Genomic DNA, 24,234 nt, shown 5'->3' with positions numbered 1-24,234 from the left:
AATAGAAGACTCCTTATAACAGTGAGACCATTCCTCACTGAAAATTAATCATCCCATCCAGGAGAAAATAGGGAATTCTCTCATTAAATATTTAAAAAACTCCAGTACCGTGAATTCTATTCTAATTTCCACCCCAGTCTGCCTCAGAGATAAAGAAAACGTCATGGTTACTTTCGTAACCTCCGTTCCCTGATGGAGGGAACGAGACGTTGTGTCGATGCAGTAACACTAGGGGGTCACTCTTGGGAGCCCCAAACACCTCTGCTTTTTTGAAAAAAGGCCAATGGGAATTGGCGAATGGAATTTGCATGCCACTCCCCCAGACATACGGGTATAAAAGGAGCTGGTATGCAACCACTCATTCAGGTTTTGTGCTGAGTAGCCGAGACCAGGTCCAGGCCATTTCAGCAGGTTGTTCAGCGTTGTGGCAAGAGGGACACAATGTCTCGTTCCCTCCATCAGGGAACAGAGGTTACGAAAGGAACCATGATCTGTCACTCACTCGATGTTGTGTCGATATAGTGACACTAGGGGTCCCTATACAAAACGCCACAACTAGCTGAACTGTGTTACTTGAACTGGCAGTGCGAGATGGGCAGACCGCTGTGTGCCTCATAGCCAGCGCACCAGGCCGTCACGTAACCTCCCCTAATGATCTTATGAGCATTGAACGGTCCTTCAGGAACAAGTCGACTGCCCAACAATAGGGATAGGCTAGTTTCTCCGCAAACTCAACAGCCAGAGAGCTAAGGAGGAAAGTCATCCAGGGATCATAGTCTGTGAACACGACTGGGAGTCAAGAGCGCACGTCTTCACCTCAAGGGAGGGGAAAGGCACTATGCGCAAGCGGTACACCCGGCCAGCTGTCCCGGAACCTATCTGCTCGTGCCTGCCAATACACGGGACGAGACTGGCTCAACTCAGAGATTGTAGAACCTCGCAAAGGTGTTGGGTGCTGCCCAGCCCGCTGCTCTGCAGATGTCTGCCAAAGAGGTGCCACTGGCCAGGGCCCAGAAGGCCGCCACACTCCTGGTAGAGTGGACTCGTAACCCTGCAGGGGGTGGGACGTCCTGAGCCTGATATGCCATCGCGATGGCGTCAATGACCCAGCAGGCGATCCTCTGTTTGGAGACAGCGCTTCCTTTCCTCTGTCCACCAAAGCAGACAAAGAGCTGCTGGGAGCTTCTAAAGCTCTGCGTACGATCCAAATAGATGCATAAAGCTCGCACCGGACACAGCAACGCCAAGGCTGGGTCTGCCTCCTCCTGGGGCAGCGCTTGCAGGTTCACCACCTGATCCCTAAAAGGGGCCATGGGAACCTTGGGGACATAGCCTGGTCAGGGTCTCAGGATCACATGAGAGTAACCCGGACCGAACTCCAGGCACGATTCGCTGACAGAGAACACCTGCAGGTCCCCTACCCTCTTGATGGAAGTAAGCGCAGTCAGGAGGGCAGTCTTCAAAGAGAGTGCCTTAATCTCAGTTGACTCCAAGGGCTCAAAGGGAGCTCCCCGTATTCCCCGAAGGACTACAGAGCGGTCCCACGAGGGATGAGGCTCGGTCTGGAGGGATTCAATCTCCTTATGCCTCTCAGGTTCCTGATGATCAAGTCATGCTTCCCCAAGTACTTACCATCTACTGCATCGTGATGAGCCGAAATAGCGGCTACATACACCTTCAAGGTGGAGGGGGACAGCCGCCCCTCCAGCCTCTCCTGCAGGAAGAAAAGCACCGATCCGACTGCGCATCTCTGGGGGTCATCACGTCGGGAAGAACACCACTTAGTGAACAGACGCCACTTCAAGGCATACAGGCGCCTCATAGAGGGAGCCCTAGCCTGAGTGATCATGTCTACCACCGCGGGTGGTAGGCCACTTAGGTCTTCTGTGTCCCGTCCAAGGGCCAGACGTGGAGATTCCAGAGGTCTGGTCGTGGGTGCCAGATGGTGCCCTGTCACTGAGAAAGAAGGAGCGTGAAGCGTGAGATCCAAGAACCATGTCTGGGTGGGCCAGTAGGGTGCTACTAGGACGATCTGCTCCTCGTCCTCCCTGACCTTGCACAGGGTATGTGCAAGTAGGCTCACTGGGGGAAACGCATATTTGCATAGTCAAGGGGGCCAGCTGTGTGCCAGAGAATCTATACCGAGGGGTGCCTCGGTCAGGGTGTCCCAAATCGGGCAGCGGGAGGATTTCCAGGAAGCAAACAGGTCTACCTGTGCTCGACCGAATCGACTCCAAATCAGCTGGACCACCTGGGGGTGGAGTCTCCACTATCCCCTGAGGGTAACCTGTCATGACAGCGTGTCCATTGCGGTGTTGAAGTCTCCGGGATGTGAGTGGCTCGTAGCGACTTGAGGCGCTGCTGACTCCAGAGGAGGAGACGACGGGCGAGTTGTGACATGCAACAGGAGCGTAGACCGCCTTGACAGTTGATATACGCTACTGTCGCTGTGTTGTCCGTCCGGACAACACGTGCTCACCCTGGATCAATGGCCGGAACCTACGCAGGGCGAGCAGTACTGCCAACAACTCTAGGCAGTTGATGTTCCAACGTAGCCATGGGCCAGTCCAGGAGACGGCGACTGTGTGCCTGTTGCATACGGTGCCCCAGCCCGTCTTGGAGGCGTCTGTTGTAACCACGACATGCCTGCTCTAGGGGAACCCCTGCCCGTAGAAATGCAAGGTCGGTCCAAGGACTGAAGAGGCGGCGACAGAACGGCGTAATGGCCACGCGATGTGTCCCGCGGCGCCATGCCCATCTCGGGACTCAAGTCTGAAGCCAGTGCTGAAGCGGTCTCATATGCATCAACCCAAGCGGTGTGGCCGCCGCTGAGGATGCCATATGCCCCAGGAGCCTCTGAAAAAATTTCAGTGGAACCACTGTCCTCAGTCTGAACGCCTTCAGACAGTTCAGCACCGACTGTGCGTGCTCGTTCATGAGGCGCGCCGTCATTGAGACTGAGTCCAACTCCAAACAGAGAAAAGAGATGCTCTGAACCGGGGAGAGGTTGCTCTTTTCCCAGTTGACCCGAAGCTCCAGTCAGCTGAGGTGCCAGAGCACGAGGTCCCTGTGTGCGCACAGCAACTCCCGAGAGTGAGCTAGGATTAGCCAGTCGTTGAGATAGTTGAGGATGTGGATGCCCACTTCCCTTAGCGGGGCAAGGGCTGCCTCTGCGACCTTCGTGAAGACGCAATGGGACAAGGACAGGCCGAAAGGGAGGACCTTGTACTGGTACGCCTGGCCTTCGAAGGCAAACCGCAGGAAGGGTCTGTGTCGAGGTAAGACCGAGATGTGGAAGTACGCGTCCTTCAGGTCTACCGCCGCAAACCAATCTTGATGCCGGACGCTTGCTAGAATACGTTTTTGCTTCAGCATCTTGAACGGGAGTCTGTGCAAAGCCCGTTTCAGTACTCGCAGGTCCAGGATTGGTCGCAACCCACCGCCTTCGGTACGATGAAGTAAGGGCTGTAGAGCCCTTTCTTCATCTCTGCTGGAGGGACAAGCTCTATCGCACCCTTGCGCAGAAGGGTTGTGATCTCCACACGCAAGGTAGCGGTGTTCTCGCCCTTCATCCAGGTGAAGCGGACGCCACTGAACCTGGGCGGGTGCCTGGCAAACTGAATCACGTAGCCGAGTCAGATGGTCCAGGTCAGTCATCGTGACGGGTTGGAAAGCGTGAGCCACGTGCCCAAACTCGGAGCTCAAGGTGCCACGTCGAGGGGACTCGAGCTCCATGGCCGTGCTGAGTCCAAGGACATCGAAGCACTTGCCTGGCTCCTGCTGCCCACCATAAGATTGGCCAGGGAGGGGGGAGGAGGAATCTCATCCCCGTAGACCACCGGAACCAATCCCGTGTGGGTGTGTTTGCAAAAATGGGAAGGTGGACGGTGGTCATGACGACGGCTGTGCACACTGGACACCGGACACTTTTGGGTACCGCAGCCTCTTGGGCATGCGGCAAAAAATGAAACAAAAGGATTCTCCTCCCGGCCCACCACCGGGGGTGGAGTGGTCTGCTCACCAGCTCCAGAGAAGCAGGTCTCCTCGCCCCTGGTTGCCCATCTCAGGGGCACTTCGAAGCCTTCCTCGGGTTCTTAGCGGACAGCCGTGAGACGGGTGGCATCTACTTCCTGTGTTGGGCTCCACACCGGGGCTGGGCCACGGAGCGGGCTGCGGTGGAGCCGGTGTTGTTGCTGCAGGAGGACGCCCTTGGTGACGAGCAGACGGGGTGCGGGGTCTTTAGCCACGCTGGGACAGGATGTGTTGTATGGCCTCCGTCTGCTTCTTCACTGCCGAGAACTGCTGGGCAAAGTCCTCGACGGTGTCGCTGAACAGGCCAACCTGGGAGATGGGGGCGTCAAGTAACCGTGCCTTGTCAGCCTCTCGCATCTCAACCAGCTTGAGCCAAAGGTGGTGCTCCTGGACCACCAGGGTGGACATCGCCTTCCCGAGAGACCGCGCCGTGACCTTTGTCGCCCGGAGAGCGAGGTCGGTTGCTGAGCGCAGTTCCTGCATCAATCCCTGGTCAGAACTACCCTCATGCAGTTCTTTTAGTGCCTTGGCTTGGTGTACTTGCAGGAGAGCCATGGCGTGCAGGGCAGAGGCGGCTTGTCCAGCGGCACCGTAGGCCCTAGTCGTCAGGGACGACGTAAACCTACAGGCCCTGGACGGGAGCTTTGTGCGCCCACGCCAGGTAGCGGCGCTCTGCGGGCACAAATGCACCGTGAGCGCCTTATCCACCTGGGGGAATCACTGAATACCCCCTGGCTGCTCAACCATCGAGGGTAGTGAGAGCAGGGGAGCTGAAAGACCGGGACTGGGCAGTAAAAGGTGCCTCCCACGATCTTGCCAGCTCCTCATGCACTTCCGGAAAGAAAGGAACAGGGGCGGGGTATGGCCGTGGGCGGTGCCCTGAGCCCAGGAACCAATCGTCGAGCCACGAGGGTTCAGGGGAGAGTGGAGGGTTCCACTCCAGCCCGACGCTCGCGGCCACCTGGGAAAGCATGTCCGTCATTTCCGCATCGGCCTGGGACTGGGCGACCATTCCTGAAGGAGGAAGCCCAGTCGAAGCCTCTGCGTCAGACTGGACGAGCCCGCTCTCCGATGCTGCGCTCGATAACTCATCGTCTTCCCGGGCTCCGAACAAGAGGTCGAACTCGCCCTGGGAAGAGCCGGCGGTTTCGTCCGAGCACCCGACAGGGGCAAGCGAGCATGCTGGGGAATGGGTGGTCCGTAGGGGTTACCCGGCGGAGGTTGTCCCATTGGTGTCCTCAAATCGCCCTCAGTGCTAACCGGCACAGCCTCATACCTGTAGGAAGAAGGACCGAGGCGGGGAGCCACTGGGGTGGCTTGCTTTCTTACGAATGCAAGATAGATAGGGAACTGTATCTATGCTTCGAAACTTAGTGAGCTGACTATGGAGGCCTTTCAGGGCATGCTCTAGCCAAGACCATTCCAAAAGCTAGGCAACTTAATTATGCTACCTCCTAAGATCCCTTGTTTTGACCAAATTCTAAGGCTGCATCACATGTAACATTAAGTATAGAAAGTATAGAAAAATTTATAGAAAGACACAGGTCAAACACATTTGGGAGCAGTCTTGGGTGGGAAGAAGCAGCCAGTATGGCATTTAGAGACTGCAACGCGAGATGAGTGGTGTTAAAAGTTAAAATCCACTTGAGTGCTTGTTTGTCATTATCATTTCTTGAGCTTTGTGGCCCCGCATGCTCGATTTCCATTGGCTGCTCACCGTATCAATTCAGAGTTGTAGACCATCACACACTACGAGATTTCCTTTTGTAGTCATGGATAGTCAGCTCAAAAATATCAAGCATGTTTGATATCCTCTGACTAGATGGAATAAGAGGGTAAGAAATCTAAGTTGGTCATACACTATGCAATTTTCTCAGACTTTATCAAAATCTGCAGACTAGAGCCGATTAACTTCGATTAGCGCCGCCTGAAAACACCTAACCCGGCTGCTTTATGCTGCTTTGGTACTGGTCTAGCAAGTGGACCAACATAGTCACTGTGTTTACCAGCAAAACTTAGCAGTTGAAGCTCGTCAGACAGCTTGGCTTTTCTGATGCAGTGGTGGATTTAGACATGGGCGACATGGGCAGTTGCGGGTGGGCGGCACGAGGCACCCACACAGACCCCATATATATATATATATATATATATATATATATATATATACACACACACACACACACACACACACACACACCTGTATATATATATTTATATATAAATAAGAGTCGCTTATGTGTTTGCATCTTTTTAAAGATGTCGTTCCTTAAGTGTTACTTGTGCAAGAGGCACATCCTGCCATCAGATCAGCATGAGAGCTGCATCACCGTCTGGGCCGCACCCACGCAGAGTCAGCTCTCATAGAGACAGACTGCCCTCACTGTGAGGGCATGAGTCTCAAGATGCTTCGCTTGCAAATCGCCCTCGTTCTGAGGGATGATTCAGCCTCCCGTGCCCTCCCACCCGCCTCTTCTGTGTTAAGTCTCCTGTGTTAAGGACCACACGAGGAGGCACGGCGGGGCCGCGAGGTCGAGCAGGATGATTTTCAGGTGGTATTCATGCCGGCACACGCCCTGCGAGCCCCTCAATCTCCATGTAACTTGTCTATGCTCATTCGGCAGTTCTAACGCTGGGGATGATGACGATGTCATATCTCTTGCTTCATCAGGCGAGTGGTCAGTAGATGACATTACCGCCCCTTCCCCCAGTGAGGGCAAGGAGCGTGTACGCGCCACTGACAAGGAGACGCTTCAGTCCTTTCAAGAGCAGTCGAAGAGCTAAATATCGAGTGGTCTCCTCCAGAGGAACCTACAAAATCTCGCCTTGATGAATGGTTCCTGCAGTCCAGACGCCGTCAAGCAACCGCTTCCCGTAGATCTGCCCCGTTCTTCCCTGAAGTTCATAACGAACTGTCAAAATCCTGGCGCATGCCCTATTCAGCTCATCTGCACAGCGATTACATACTCTCTAATGTGGATCACGGGGAAGAAAACCCAGCTAAAAACCCCACACCAGCTGCCTCAGCGCCACCAAATGTCGCCACTGGTAAAGCCACGCAAGCCGTGGCCAAACGAAGGCAGCCGCTTCAGCGCAAGCCCTGCGCTGATGGGAAACCCGGTTGGTTGTTCAAAATGTTGTTCAATAATTGTTTTCTGTGTCTCACATTAATCACATGCAATTCAATTATCAGTGTAAACATAATAATTATAATGATGATAATAATAATCACTGAAATATAAATCATGGTTCGAGGTGAACGTGTTTTTGTATTATTTTATTATTTAATTACAGATGTATAAGCTATATATAAAGTGACCCTGCAGAGTTGTGCTCACAACGAACTGCTCTGTGGAAATAAAGTGAACTGAACTCAGAGCACCTTCTGAGCATTTGCAGCATTCTCATGGACAATACTATTCTTGCAAAAAAAAATTCAGAAGACTGAAACAAAGAATGAGAACCCTTTACATATGCGTGTTCCACGAGACTGCAGACCTCTGAACAAATAGCGCGTTAGACATGCGTGTCAGACAGGGTGTTTCTTCAAGCGCATGTCTGTGTGTCTGTCTAACGGCATTCCTTGTGTCATTCCAAATCTGAGACATCTTATAGTTATCCACCATGCACAATTATATTTGCGACCTGCAATTAAACTTCTTTTATCAGTGCGCATACTTTGCTGCCTGTGTAATTTGATACTTTGGTAAAGAACATCTGGCTTTCAATGCGTTATTTAGGTTCATTTATCATGGGTCGCAAACTCATCTCAGATAATCGCTCTGTACAATTGTGGTGAGAAGAATAGCATCTCAGAATGCTATTCTGAGATGAAGGTTGGTGCTGTTTTGGCGGCACAAGGGGCACCTACACAATATTTAGCAGGTGGTTTTAATGTGGTTTTAATGTTGTTGCTGATCGGTGTATAGAGTATGATGATGATATTGACATTTACACTTGTTTCATTTATGAGGGAGAACATTATCTGAATAACTGACTTTGTTGCTCTTCAACACAAAAGAACACTCTAAACGGTGCACTTTCCAGTGTCAGTCACCTGGTATCACTTAATTGTGCATTTCATATTTATTTATGAATCATATTTCAATGGATATTTAATTTATTACTATTGACAGTTATACATTAGGCAAAGTGAGTTTGAAACACCAACAGAAACAATAAAACAATTCATGGCTTTTCTACACTTTTGTTTACAAATTTGAAGGCTACGTATTGGATTAATAAAGGTAAACGTCATATAATGCAACTATGCATTACTTTATGGAGAGCTTACAAACTACTAGCCTTAAAGGAATATTCCTTTAAGAAAAGATGGTGCAACCAAATTAAGAACAGAGTTAGTAACAAATTACACAGTGATTTGTAAGCCCCTACACTGTAAAAAATGGAAAGTTGAAAACTTGAAATATCATGGCAACAGGCTGCAAGAGATTTTTGACTTTTCTCAACAACCGTCTTAATAACCATCCTCAGGAACATTGCTTTTGTTCGTTCACTAAATGCAAAGAAATCTTGAGAGAACTACTAATGGTTCAGCCAAATATCAATTCACAATCTAAGAACTTTCATTTTGATACCATTTCATTTCCTTTTACATGAAGTTAACTGCAATCTTTGCTCTCTGAAGAGAGGTATGTCTTGAAAGGCAAAAGCAATACATACAATGGTTACATAGACATGTTGACATAGACCCACAATAGACCTCAAGCCTTAACACATGAATCTCAATAACAGTGACAATCAACAAACCTCATAAAGTTTAAAGACTAGCTCCTAACGTCACCACACAACAACTGACTAACAGTGTTAACAAAAAACAATAAAAAAAAAAAAAGTCAGCAAACAGCACAAAATAAGCCTATAACACTAACCGCATAATTGATTCATGTTGCAATGCATGCTGGGAACTTGCAAATCAGTTCAATTTGAAATTGTTCATTGAAACAACTCTGTTAGGCTAGTTGGGACAACATTTGGGGTAATATTGTTGGTCTAAAGTGTTTTTATATATATACATTCACATTTCATTTATCTGTCACACAAAAAAACCCATTAGCTGGATAAAATGCCATTTAATTTTTTAGTGTAGTGGAAACTTTACGTCCTAATTTAAGTAAGACCTTACAAATGGGTAGTGCAACCCTACCGTGGTGGGGAAACCAGCACACCAGCATCCTATTTTAGGAACCACCTTCCAAACTATAACAAATACTGGTCACCAGCTATGCTGGCCCTTTCAGAAAGGTATGTAGACAGTAGACAGCAAGGCAGCACACTAGGTTTTGGAACAAAGCTGTTCTCTTCAATAAGACAGGGAAAAAAGCATTGTTGTCATTGTGAATGTAATTTCATGTTATCTGACAGTAAACAAACAGAAAGAGAGGTAAAGGTATATGATACTCACAGTTGACTGTGACTCTAACGGTCTTGGTGTCGGGCGAAGCAACGTCGTTTTCTGCGCCGCATTCATAGTCCCCTGCTTGATCTCGAGTGATGCCTGTGATATTTAAATACTCTCCACTTTCATACTTCCTGGCTGTGAACACAACAAGAAAACAAATATGTACAATTCTTTAGGACAATTCTTCCACAACTCTTAAACTAATTAATGGTTAAATGCTTAAAGGTTCTGTACATTCACTACTGTGTCTCATCAGCCTGTAAAAGACATGAAAATACACCTACGGCCCCCAAAAAACAGAAAAAAAGCTTAAGGCACAAAATCGCTTTGTTGGCTAGTCATCCTGTGGGAAGCATCTCCCCTGTGAGTCGCATTCACACAGGGAAGAATATTATTGGCATCAAATAGCAAGAGGAAATCAGAGCTGTGCCAATATGACAAACATGTCTTGGGGTCCTTGAGTAATGAGAGGCAATATAGCACAGCATGAGACTGCCATGCTTCTATTAGACTAAAAACCTCCCTGGGTTCCCCAAACCAGGATCCAACCCTATTGTAATATTCCTCAGTGAAACCTATTTATATCCTACTTTACAATGAGGTGAATCTGTCTCATGGCACAGAGAGGTAAATCCTGCACTGACATACAGATGAGGAGTCTCTGACTCAGCAAAAATCTCAGAGAAGGCAAAAAAAAAAAAAGAGATGAGAGCAAGGGAAAAGAGCATTGCAAGGATGTGGGAGTGAAAAGGGATAGTTGTGTTTTTTCCAAGTCTTTTGTTAAACACCCATACAGTATATAGCTTGACGAGCACAGTTTTGCTGTATTTCCTACTAAAATTGGCGGGGCATACAGTGCATCCGGAAAGTATTCACAGCACTTCACTTTTTCCACATTGTTATGTTACAGCCTTATTCCAAAATGGATTAAATTCATTATTTTCCTCAAAATTCTACAAACAATACCCCATAATGACAATGTAAAAGTTTGTTTGAAATCTTTACAAATTTATTAAAAATAAAAAACGAAAAAAAAAAAAAAATCACATGTACAGAAGTATTCACAGCCTTTGCCATGACACTCAAAATTGAGCTCAGGTGCATCCTGTTTCCACTGATCATCCTTGAGATGTTTCTACAACTTGATTGGAGTCCACCTGTGGTAAATTCAGTTGATTGGACATGATTTGGAAAGGCACACACCTGTCTATATAAGGTCCCACAGTTAACAGTGCATGTCAGAGCACAAACCAAGCCATGAAGTCCAAGGAATTGTCTGTAGACCTCCGAGACAGGATTGTATCGAGGCACAGATCTGGGGAAGGGTACAGAAAAATTTCTGCAGCATTGAAGGTCCCAATGAGCACAGTGGCCTCCATCATCCGTAAATGGAAGATGTTTGGAACCACCAGGACTCTTCCTAGAGCTGGCCGCCTGGCCAAACTGAGCGATCGGGGGAGAAGGGCCTTAGTCAGGGAGGTGACCAAGAACCCGATGGTCACTCTGACAGAGCTCCAGCATTTCTCTGTGGAGAGAGGAGAACCTTCCAGAAGAACAACCATCTCTGCAGCACTCTACCAATCAGGCCAGACGGAAGCCACTCCTCAGTAAAAGGCACATGACAGCCCACCTGGAGTTTGCCAAAAGGCACCTGAAGGACTCTCAGACCATGAGAAACAAAGATTGAACTCTTTGGCCTGAATGGCAAGCGTTATGCCTGGAGGAAACCAGGCACTGCTCATCACCTGGCCAATACCATCCCTACAGTGAAGCATGGTGGTAGCAGCATCATGCTGTGGGGATGTTTTTCAGCGGCAGAAACTGGGAGACTAGTCAGGATCGAGGGAAAGATGAATGCAGCAATGTACAGAGACATCCTTGATGAAAACCTGCTCCAGAGTGCTCTGGACCTCAGACTGGGGCGAAGGTTCATCTTCCAACAGGACAACGACCCTAAGCACACAGCCAAGATAACAAAGGAGTGGCTCTGGGACAACTCTGTGAATATCCTTGAGTGGCCCAGCCAGAGCCCAGACTTGAACCCGATTGAACATCTCTGGAGAGATCTGAAAATGGCTGTGCACCGACGCTCCCCATCCAACCTGATGGAGCTTGAGAGGTCCTGCAAAGAAGAATGGGAGAAACTGCCCAAAAATAGGTGTGCCAAGCTTGTAGCATCATACTCAAAAAGACTTGAGGCTGTAATTGGTGCCAAAGGTGCTTCAACAAAGTATTGAGCAAAGGCTGTGAATACTTATGTACATGTGATTTTTCTTTTTCTTTTTTTTTATTTTTATTTTTTTTTTCATTTTATTTAATAAATTTGCAAAGATTTCAAACAAACTTCTTTCACGTTGTCATTATGGAGTATTGTTTGTAGAATTTTGAGGAAAATAATGAATTTAATCCATATTGGAATAAGGCTGTAACATAACAAAATGTGGAAAAAGTGAAGCGCTGTAAATACTTTCCGGATGCACTGTATCAACCTTTTTAGTAGCCATGCCAGTAACTTCCAGTAATTCCAGTGAAAGTAGAACAGAAGTCTGTTTTCTTTGCACAATCGTTTCAACTTGTATATGGACTTTAAAGTATTCAGATCTCTTTTTTTATTTTTAAGATATCGGTCCACATTTTATTCACACCGTTAATTTTTGGAACCTAGTCAACTTAAATATTGTTGTAATTTGTAAACAAATAATAATGATAATAATAATAAATGATTATTATTATTATTATTATTTTGAATGTCATTTTATTTTTCAATAGTAATATATTTCAGTTGTGCACTTTTAACTTTAAAACCGTCAGGCTTTTAATTTGATGGTCGGAACACTCCAGGAAGTCCTGTAAGTGTCTGTATGGGGGCTAGTTCACAGTAGTTTAATTCGCTTCTTATTCCAAATCTGGAGAAATGCTCCTCTGGTGCCATTCTAAATGCATGTTATAAGCAAACCAAACTAATGAGCATCTACATCTGAGATTTTTTTTGTGTAGCTCTCACATATTGTGCATCGCTCTGAGGGCTGAAATAGAAAATAGCCTCGAGCACATCAACAGCATGCACGTGCTGTGTATGGGCGAATTCCAAACGAAAGTGAGCATCCCTATGCCCTACTCCCTCTGTAGGGCTGAGCCCTTGAAGTGGGAACTCTGGAGGGAGCAGGGGACTTGTGTCTCATATATGGCCATTTGGAACAAAGACATTTCCACTTTATCTTCGCCTGAACGTTACCATGATGATGCAGTGCAGCTGTTCTAACAACAGGAATCTCATTGCTGTTAATTTGTTGTTGCAAATAAATATATACTTTTTGTGAGTTTTTTTTCTTTTTTTTTTTTTCAAATATTGAACATTGTGTCTGATTTCAAATTGCTTACTGTTGCTGTTTTAATAATAATAGTAATATATCTGTACTGCATAATGTATATAATATACATGAATGAACATTTCCCACTGAAATTTATTTGGTGCACGACAGGTCTTAATAATAAATAAATAATAAACCACAGGGTTTAGACTAGCCTACAGGAAAAAATTGAACCTTATTTTGGAGTATCTCCCTGTTCTCTCTGCTTATGGCTGTCTACTATCTTATGTATCAGGACGAATGTAAACTGCGGAGGAGGAAAAGTATCTGTTATAAAAGGGCTATAGCACTTGCCCCAGCGTTTGAACATGTAATATGTTCTGACTGACAACCTTGCTTTAAAATATATCCTGAGGACACGCCACCCAGGGTCACGTGATCATAAATGGTAAAATTACTTCCTCGAAGTGATCATCGCATGTACCCCTAATGACCTTGTGGAAGGGCCCTTGGTAGAAGGCTTGAGTTGCTCACTTTCATTTGGAACACCCCTTTGAGTGGTGTCCCCTTCCCGCAGTGCCCTTCAAGGGGAGCAAAAACGGCATTTGGAATTCGCCTTTTGTGTGTCAACAGAACCGCGCCATTCACTAACACGCTGCGCATGCATACTGTACAGTATATTTACTTATTAAAAGCAGCCTTTTGCCATACACAAAGCTTTCACATGCCTTCAAGTGGCTTTGAATTAAATGCACGAGTCATCTGTACTACTTTAATTGTGCTTTTATGGTTTTTTATGTCATTTTTGGAGCATGTAAATCCACCAAAGGCTGAAAAATAATTCACAGAGCTTGTCTTAATGCTGCTCCCGATCTGATCAGCTGCATGTGTGTGGCACGCTCCAAATGAACGTGACAGGTAAACACAGAGACTGATATAAAAGACAGCACTAATATTCCCAGTATGATTGTACACAGTGTGATTGTAGCTGACCTTCGTCCATCATGCACAGTGTTGGATGTATTGCATTACTAAGTAATTAATTACTGCACTTAACTTACTTGAAAAAAGGAATTACTCTAATTTCAGTAATGGTGTTAAATATTGTATAGAATATAGAACAATTCTATATAAAACAACAGTGAATTTAAAATCGAAATATAACGTCTAATGTTAAAATGTATGTTTTCTAATTTAATCCAGCCTCCTTAAATTCTTTGACCAGTTCATGAATAATTTATTTGATTTTATATGATTTATTTGAAAGAAGTAAAAGAACAATTTCATGTCTATCCTTAAATTTTTCATCTGGTTGAGGTTGATAAGGGTTTAGAAAGTAATTAGTAATGCAATTACTTTTCAGACAGAGTAATTAGTACAGTAATCGAATTACACTGTAGAAGATGTAATTAATAGTTAGTAATTAATTACTTCTTTAGAGTAGCTTACCCAACACTGATCATGCATTTATTCAACGGCTTGAGACCAGAACTGGCCTCGTGCACATGTTGATGAACTGTCTCCTTTCTTTGACCCATAAAAAAAGTATCAAATACTATCAAATAATTTGGTTAGGCTATATCTGGAAGAATCAAACATCCACCACTCCTTTTGATATGATGATTCAGATAGATAGCTAAAAATTGCTTTGTTCTGTGACATGTTTCAAGTGTACTGCATCTATAGTCAATATTTGGAAAGCAGTCATTTTAATAAACTTTGCGAGTTTAATTGTAATGATAAATTTCATATTGCTGCACTGCTCAGCATGAACCGCTAGAGGGTCCATATGGAGATGGAATTGTTGCATATTAACATACAAATGGAAAGAGATTCACAAATATAAATTTGGTTCACAAATAAATTGAATGAGATCAACAAATAAATGTAAGGAGTTTCACAAAATGAAATGAATTTACAAATAAAAAGAATGAGATTTATAAATATATGTTAGGAGTTTCACAAAAATAAAGTTAATTCACAAATAAATAAAAATGAGATTTGCAAATAAAAAAAATTTACAAATATATTTAACTCACAAATACGACTCTGTCCAGCATTCATTTGTAAATCGTGTGCATTTATTTGTGGATCGCTTCCTGTACATTTGTGGATCGCTACACGCATTTGTCGATACTGAAACAAATCTAGCATCAAGATGTGCACACAAATCTACAATAGGTGGACTCCACCCATTGTCTACTCTAGCCAGTCAGATAATGGCCACATTACTCGGACCAATCGTAGCACGTTCTGTCTTCAACCAATCACGCTTCGTTTTACTATCAGGGTGGGACCAGAGTCACAGCTCTCATGAGCATGGAATCAAGCACATACAGATAACTTCCAAGGCCGCAAACTTTTAAAGAAATGGATGTCATCAGAGGAATACTGTGACTTAAAGTTTGTATCATTTTCTCTCAGTTATAAACATGTGTAGTGTCTTGTTAAATGTCGACTAATCTGTCCTTTGAAAATCCAATTTCTAATGTTTGTAGAACAGCATTCTTCTACCACAGAAATACTGCTAAGTTACGACACATGCTCTCTGTTGCTGATGCCGATAAACTAATTAATGAGTTAATGACCTCAAGACTATATTTTTGTAATGCATTACTGGGAGGATGTTCTGCAAGTTCATATCATCTCCATTGTATCATAGTTACATTGGCTACCTGTTAAATGTAATATTAATTAAAAAATGTAAGTTAACTATGTACAAAGCTTTGAATGGTCTAGCTCTGCAGTACTTAAAGGTACAGTATGTAAGATTCAGAAACCCTTGTTATTAATGACACCTGTGGCCATTAAATGAACTGCAGCCAGCAACCTGTTGCTTGTGCTCGTGCACACACTCCATAGGGACGCGAGCGAGCGAGCATTGACCAAAACAATGTAACGTACAAAGAGACTGAATGTGATTCACCGGCATCATGCTGACAGATGAGGTAGCATGATTAAAATTACACAGTTATGATGGTTTTACTACAAACTTTGAGACTAAACTAAAACTGCTTTTCAGCTAACATAGCATACTGAGACAAATATACAGCTACATACTACCGAACTATAACAGACAGTTTACTGTTGCACTGTTATGTTGCACTGTTGGACATAGGATAGACCTCACCGAAATGATCTGCCGGCTGAACTGCAATGCACTTCACTGATCTCTGCCTGCATCACCTTGGTCTAATGATGGACTACACTCTTAAAATGGAATACATAGACTATCAATTAATTGCCAACAAAAGCCTTCATCAGCCAACTAACAAAGGACAATGCATCTATGTGAACTTCTGCAGTTAATCCAGGATGAACATTAGTCATTAATCTTACAGTTCATACAAACTTTTGTTTAAACACTGGCCCTTCACACTTACTTAGTTTATGACTTACACTGCACATAAATAACTAATATTGGCATTATATTCATGCTGTTTAGCCATAACAAACTGGCCTCCACAGTGAGTCTGGTTTCTCCCAAGATTATTTTTCTCCATTAACCAACATCTTATGGAGTTTTGTGTTCCTTGCCACAGTCGCCTTCGGCTTGCTCACTGGGGTACTAAATACAATTATTATTTAATTATTTATTTTGATACGCAATTTACAATCATATTTAATCAAACTACACAATGATGACTAAGACTTTATAGATATTAGTTTTATTTTCTGTTAATGTATGATTTTCTGTGATTACTTGACAGGTAAAAAGTAAAAAGTATATCTTCGAATATTGAGTTGCACTGAATTATAAAATTATTAAAAAAGAAAAAAGACTGTTAGGGGAGAAATAAATGTGTGTTACTTCTGAATTGTTGGAACACTGAGAGAAATACAGGAGCTCCGAGCTCTAATTATTCCATCCCTTCGTTATTTGCATACACATTTGTGTGTTGAATAAAAACAATTACATCTTTATAGCAGGTAACAAACTCAACAATTTAGTTTGCTTTGGGGTTATCAAGGAACCGACTTAGATGCTTATCTGAGCTGACAAGGTGCTATTTTGATTCCAATGCTCTGCAAATGAATTGAAGCAATTGTACAGTGGGATAAATTATGTGAAATATATTCATGCAAAACAGCTCATATTTGGCCGTACAAAGATGAAAAGGGAAGCAGGACATCAGAGCATAGAAAGCAAACATAATAAAATTAGACAGTTAACCCTTAACCTAAAACAAATGGGCACGTGTTCCTTCCACCTTCAAAACAAGGTGGTAAGCATGACACCTAACAGCTTTTGATAATGCATTAAGGGAATACTTTTTAAGTCAAGCAGCATGACTTGATTAAATGCAACTGCTGAACAAGACATACAGTCACATAACATCTCAGAACCACAATGTCTGTTTTTAAGGTACAGGAAAGCATGCATTTCTTAGAAAGCATTTGAAATGTAAAAATCAGTTAAGATAAAATGAAAAATTCATAAAGGGGATTTCTAGAATATACAATGGCCCCAAAAGACTTTGGACACTCACAGAAGGACAAGTTGTTTTTTTTTGGGGGGGGGGGGGGTAATTTTCTCCCCAATTTGGCATGCCAATTCCCAGTGCACTCTAAGTCCTCGTGGTGCGTAGTGACTCGCCTCAATCCAGGTGGCGGAGGACGAATCTCAGTTGCCTCCGCGTCTGAGACAGTCAATCCGCGCATCTTATCATGTGGCTGGTTGAGTGCGTTACCATGGAGACCTAGCGCGTTTGGAGACTCACGCACAACTCACCACGCTCCCCATCGAGAGCGAGAACCACATTATAGTGACCACGAGGAGCTTAACCCAACATGACTCTACCCACCCTCACAACCGGGCCAATTGGTTGCTTAGGAAGCCTGACTGGAGTCACTCAGCACACCCTTGATTCGAATTTGCGACTCTAGGTGCGGTAGTCAGCGTTTTATTTGTTGAGCTACCCAGGCCCCACAGTAAGCCAAACTTAAAAACGCATGAATGTTTGAATTAGACAAATAAATATTAAACCAAGTGGCAGTTATTTAAAAGATAGCACGGGCATACTTTCTAAGCACATAGAGTCACACCTACAGAGAGTTATATAGCTCAAAATTACGACAAAATGTATTTGGACATTTTCTGGTTGTCTAGTGGAACATGTCTTTACAACAAGTGGTTAAATTTATATCTTCAGAAGTGATCAATATTTAAGTCATTTTTTATCATAAATTCTTCTCCCTGCCCAGTAGGGGGCGATATGCAGGAAGAATGTGAATGACCAAAAACAGAAGAAGAATATGAAACTTAAAGTGGAGATTGACTGAGCAGGGAGTAAATAAATTAATAAAATTGCATTAAATATTGATCTGTTTCTGACCCACAGCTATCATATAGCTTCAGAAGAAATGGGTTTAACCATCAGAGTCGTCTGGAGTACTTTTATGTTGCCTTTATGTGAATTTTGGAGCTTCAAAATTTTGGCACCCATTCACTTGCATTGTATGGACCAAAAGAACTTAAATATTCTTCTAAAACTCTTCACTCATGTTCAGCAGATGAAAGAAAGTCATACACATCTGGAATGGCATGAGGGTGAGTAAATGAAAGAATTTTCATTTTTGGGTGAACTATCCCTTTAAGGGGAACTGACTTCATCCGTGCACAATAAATCACTTAGGTACTAGTAGACTGCAAAAATGGCTCAGAAAAATTAAATTTGTTCTGAGAAAAGGTCAGATGCGACTTGGTTTGCTCTTTTGATATCCAATGCAATGAAATCCCTACATTTTTATGTGTTTGTTCAAATTTCCAAATACTTTTTGGGGCCACTGCATTTGTTATATCACATCAATAACAATAATCACATTAACGAATCATTAAGGCCAAAGGCAAATGTAGTTGTTATTTTATTAACAAACATTGACTAAAACCAACCACATTTCTTCCTCCAAATAGCAACTAGAGGAATCTTTATCAGTGATTAACTCACTCCATAATTCCCTCAGCTCAGTGATTTATTTTCTTTTTTCCTAACAGAGACTTCACACTGAACCGTCACTTATCTTACCGATTACACCAAAAGAGGAAATTACCAGGGTTTAGTGACACATTTAATAATGAATGGAACCCTTTGCGAATTCTCTTGAAATCAGCCAACATCAGACTCTGAACAAAAACACATGAACTCTAATTAGGTGCCAAAATGTATTCAAACATCAACCTGTCCTTTATCATCAGTGATCTTTAACTGCCTCCTGTATTGTATGGAAGCATGCATGTCAAGAGTTATTTGAAAAGCTCAAGAGATACTAGTCGGAGCCTCTGGGAGATGTCACTCCAACCAAATTAGGCAAATCATAGCAAGGTTAATCTAGGATTCCACATTGCTCTGTGTTAAGTGCAGTCGCAGTAAGCACTTTCCCACGTTGTGTGGACAGCACAAAGTACATTTCCTTGAGGTCTGCCTGCTGCTGATATGATGAGTGTTGGCGAAGGATACATTATGGGGTGAGGTGGCGGTTCTGTGTACATCTCTGCCGTGAACCCATGAGAGAATACTGCGGCAGCCCAAATGTTGCATTATTAGAGGTTCCCCCCAGGCATTCATTGAGTTGTCGGCAGTGAACCATCAACTATCATTCAACCACACACACACACACACACGCATACAAAACACAAACACACACCTGAACCGCCTATTCACAACCACCTGGGTATTTCACCTTAACCACAATAGCCTCCTCATTGTCCCATAAGTGCTATAAAACAATTGCTGAATTTCTGTCCAAGCACTTTTAAGAGCTGGTCTCTGTATTAAAACCATTTGCCGATGTTTAGAGAGACTGTCAGCGCCGAGTATTGAGCTATTGTTCAGGAAACAATAAAACAGAGCAGCTACAATTTTCGGGAGGTAGAGGCACAGACAAATGATTTACAAAGGACAATTGAACACTTCGGTACAGCCTTATCATATGAGAAAAAAAAATAAAACCTAAAGTATTCTAGTCAGCTATTTGAAAGGTCAGAGTTCCATATATCCTGAGGCCTTAAATCACAATGGAAAAAGCTTATGAAAGCATGTTTGGGATCAAGTGTGCTGGACTAGACTGTACAGAATGTGAGACTACCCCATATACCTAATATCAGCCTGATCTCATTAATATACAGTACATAGCTATTTGTACGTTAATATTTGTAACATTTAAACTTACATGTTTGGATAGACATTAAAACGTACAATATGGACGTTTGAAAGCATCTAAAACAAATTATTTTACGTATTTACAGCTTTAGAAATGTAAAATATTGACGAATCCATTACAAATATATTTGAATACACAAATTGATTATAAATATATTTGTACATTTTTACTGTTTTATAGATATTTTAGATCCCTTAACCCTACCCCAGCCTCTAAACATAACAACATTTCAACAATATTAAAACATGTAACAAGTAGATTAATGTACAGTAGCAATAATTTTTGTACAATATATTAATTTATATATACTGTATTTTACAGCCGCTAATCCCACACCTACACTGCTGTTCAAAAATCTGGGGTCACTTGACTGAAATGTTTCTCATGATCTTAAAAACCTTTTGATCTGAAGGCGTATTCTTAAATGTTTTAAATGAGTTTTGAAGACAAAAATATAATTGTGCCAACATATTAATTGATTTCATTACAAAACTAAAAAAAAAAAAAAAAAAAAAAGTTTTGAAATGGATGACTTTGACCGAATAATAAAGAAAAGCAGCCAATAAGTGCCAGGCATAGATGGGAACTCCTTCAATACTGTTTAAAAAGCATCCCAGGGTGATATCTCAAGAAGTTGGTTAAGAAAATGCCAAGAGTAAACTTCTAGGCAAAAGGTGGCTACTTGGAAGATGCTAAAATATAACATAGTTTTGATTTATTTTGGATTTTTTTAGTCACAAAATAATTCCGAGATCCATTTCTGTTATTACATACTTTACTATTATTCTAATATGTAAAAAACATATATAACATATAATATCCTAAACATATATAAAACACGTAACAGGCAGATAAATTTAATCACAAGAACTTATCAGAAAAACAGCAAAATTCAGTACAAAAGTAGTCCAAAGGGCGATTCGCTGCATTCGATGTGCTCCCTGATGGCTTACAAGAGCATTGTTTTAGGCGGAGACTGGAGAGTAGAATTTAAATTATTAATCGCTGTAAATCTTCTCCTGATGCACTCCATAACGCCCTGTCATATCTCATTCAAACATATACACTGCAGAATACAGCATGTTGCAAACGGTCACGAGACACTTGAGAGCCAATGAGCTTACTGCCGTAAAACCGCTGGTCATAATGCTTGAGGCATCAATTTATTAATTTTGAAAACTAAACCAATGCATGTTGATGAATAACCAATTCAAACAGTACTCATAAATATTTGTACGTTTCTATAGGTGTTAATACATAAAATGATGACGTTTAGATGCTGTCAATATGTAAATATTGTACGTTTTGATGTCTATGTAAATGTAAGAGAATGTACGTTTGCTAGAACCAAACCTTACGTAAGAATACATACGAATTCTTATGAGATCACGTTGCTAATATACTGTATATCCCTATGGCCCACTATAGGATCTTCATCAATAGCATTTCAAATAATGTCTACAAAGCAACTTAAAATGCCCCATGTGAGAAAAGAACAGAAATACAGACTGCAATTTAAAGGTAGGACAAGGTGTAGTAGTATTCAAACAAAGTTCTCTAGCACAGTATGCAGCTTGTATTTAGTAGTAGCATTAAAGCTGAAGTGTATAATTTTTCTAATTGTGTTCTCCTATCTCAGCTTAATATGCAGAGACAACTATAAGTAAGCCATTTTTAGGTTGATTACCCCAGAAAGTGTAAACACTGTGGCACTATGAAAACATTTCACATAGCACATTGGCTAATCCAATGGTGTGAGTTTAGGGCGGGGCTATATGCTATATGCTTACCAGTGGTATTGAGAGGGAGTGTTCAAACAGGGAAACCTGTTTGAAAAGAATCATTATTTTTCCATTGCTGTGTGGTGAACGTTTTTGAGGCCAATAAGCCAGACAACGCTAGAAATGTAAACATAATATAAAGTAAAACTATAATTATGAAAGAGATATGGAGTATGCAGTAGGTAAACAGCAATAGGGCCATACAAACACAATGCTGTGATAATAAATGTGAGGCAGTGGAGATTTCCTGCTGTGTACATGTAGTCAGGCAACTGTTGTTTATAGCACAATACTTGGAGGTAAAAGTCTTTGAATTAGAAGGAAACTTGTTCATCACTATGACTTTAAAATTAAGAGGTTTTTAAAAGGTCTTAAATGCATGGTGTTTTAAAAAAAATCTTTAAGAGTAATTTCCCCTCAGTTTTATATTGATGGAAAGGCTGCACTGATGCTAAATTAGAGGCACACACAAGTCAAAGGTATGTGATCTGACGAATTATAAAAAAAGTAAAAGGCCAACTGCATTTAGTGTATTTCACCTATGGTGGGGGATTGCCCACCAATTAAATCTCTAGCGTGGCCCTAGGTTGCACATTCAACACCAAGCATGGTGATTGAAGGACCACTAGAAATCACAGTCCTGTGGCAAATGTGATCACAGTTTTAAACTATTTCCACAGTGCTCCTTTTTAAGGAGCATGCCATACTTGATGTTATGCTGTATCATGATTTATTAAGTCTGAAAATATGGTTCACGTGCCCAAAGCAAAAAAAAAAAAAAAAAAAAAAAAAAAAAAAAACATACAATGAAGAACAATGGGTCTCATTCACTAACCATGCATACACCACTATTTGTGCTTAAACCTGTGTGCAAACATTTTCATGCACAATTCAAGTAACTTTAAAATAAGTCTTACTGACATCTGATTAACAAAAATGATGTATTATAGCTCTATCTGGGATAGGTTCTGCATAAAAATGCAGCAGATCATGTGTAGTCTAGGCCTATATAAAAAGGTGTTTATTGTGTGATGGCACACTTGGCTTTACTCTAAGATCTTGTTGCATAAAAGCCTCTTGTCCAATTGGCTCAACCATATACCAGAGTGTTAAAGGAATAGATCACCCAAAAATAAAACTTCTCTCATCATTTACTCACCCTCAGGCCATACCAGATGTGTAAGACATTCTTTACTTTGGGGAACACAAAGTTTTCTAGAAGAATACCTCATACAAGTCCATACAATGCAAGTGGATTGTGGCCAGAATTTTGAATCTCCAAAATGCACATAAAGGCAGCATAAAAGTAATCCATATGACTCCAGTAGTTAAATCCATATCTTCAGAAGCAGTGTGATAGGTGTGGGTGAGAAACAGATACACAAACACATTCTTCTTTAGATTTTTGGCGATTCACATTCTTCGTGCAAATCGCCACCTATTTGTCGGGGCTGGTGGAGATTAGTAGTAAAAAATTACTTAAATATTGATCTGTTTCTAACCCACACCTATCATGTCACTTCTGAAGACATGGATTTTCACCACTGGAGTTGTATGAATTATTTTTATGCTGCCTTTGTGCTTTTTGGAGCTTCAAAGTTCTGGCCACCATTCACTTGCATTGAATGGACCTAAAGAGCTCAGATATTCTTCTAAAAATCTATATTTGTGTTTTGCAGAAGAAAGAAAGTCATTGAGTATGGCATGAGGGTGAGTAAATGATGAGAGAATTTTCTTTTTGGGTGAACTTTTTATTTCTGGGTGAACTATTCCTTTAAGCCCATACAAACCACCCTTTGAGATTCATGCATTTTTTGTTTTGGTCTAAAACTGCTGTTTTGGCATTACTCTCTATCAGTATAGTATATTTGTGATACTTCAGTTGACAATATCAGCAAAAATTTAAATTTTATAACTGTACATCAACCCCTTCAGGGGCAAAAGTAGCTGTTAAAATGAAAAGTTTCTGGTTTCACTGGCTCTCTTTCACTGTCATCAAATCTGCCCAGACAGACGTTAATTAACATGAAGAAGAATAGCATAAACTAATGGGTTTGTCATATTTGGGCCAAACTGAAACTGTGAACCGAAACAAAGTGAAAGCGTGGTGCTTTTGGCAATTATCGAAGCACTTTTCCTCGACTTTTCAAGTGTTTAATTTGGAGTAACCTGCCTTTGGTACTGTTAAAGCTTTTTGATCAGAATCGAAAAAAGCAATTCAATAGCAAAAATATACTAGTGAATTAAATAGACAGCAGCACAATGATAAGTGCAGATGTCCTCAAAACAATCACAAGCACTCAAAAGTATTGCGGTGCATGGAATTTTCAATCTGGTTTGTAAATGTGCCCAACATTTAGCTTTAACAGCTGAATATACACTGAAAGGTAAAGATGAGGAAAATGTATCATCATACAGTATGTTGTTTATGCTCTTTGAAGCAGAGTAATAATAAATACAAATAAAAAGTATTTTTGAGAACAACAGCAAATTATAGAGATAAGTGATTAAAAGCCTTTTCATTAACTCA

At 42.2% G+C, this 24,234-nt stretch overlaps 1 protein-coding gene across 2 annotated transcripts in view; it reads right to left on the bottom strand.

The window, feature by feature from the left end:
- Positions 1 to 24,234, bottom strand: part of LOC127448720 (neuronal growth regulator 1-like) — a 219,094-nt gene that overhangs the window by 116,977 nt on the left and 77,883 nt on the right. For both annotated transcript variants that reach the window (XM_051711476.1, XM_051711475.1), the window contains exon 4: positions 9,455 to 9,586. In XM_051711476.1, coding sequence (XP_051567436.1) covers positions 9,455 to 9,586 — 132 coding nt within the window. The remainder of the gene's footprint in view (positions 1 to 9,454; positions 9,587 to 24,234) is intronic.

The sequence above is a fragment of the Myxocyprinus asiaticus genome, chromosome 12 (genome assembly GCF_019703515.2).
Source record: "Myxocyprinus asiaticus isolate MX2 ecotype Aquarium Trade chromosome 12, UBuf_Myxa_2, whole genome shotgun sequence".
Classification (NCBI taxonomy): Eukaryota; Metazoa; Chordata; class Actinopteri; order Cypriniformes; family Catostomidae; genus Myxocyprinus; species Myxocyprinus asiaticus.
The sequence above is the reverse complement of the archived record's forward strand: the minus strand, read 5'-3'. Positions and strand labels throughout refer to the sequence as shown.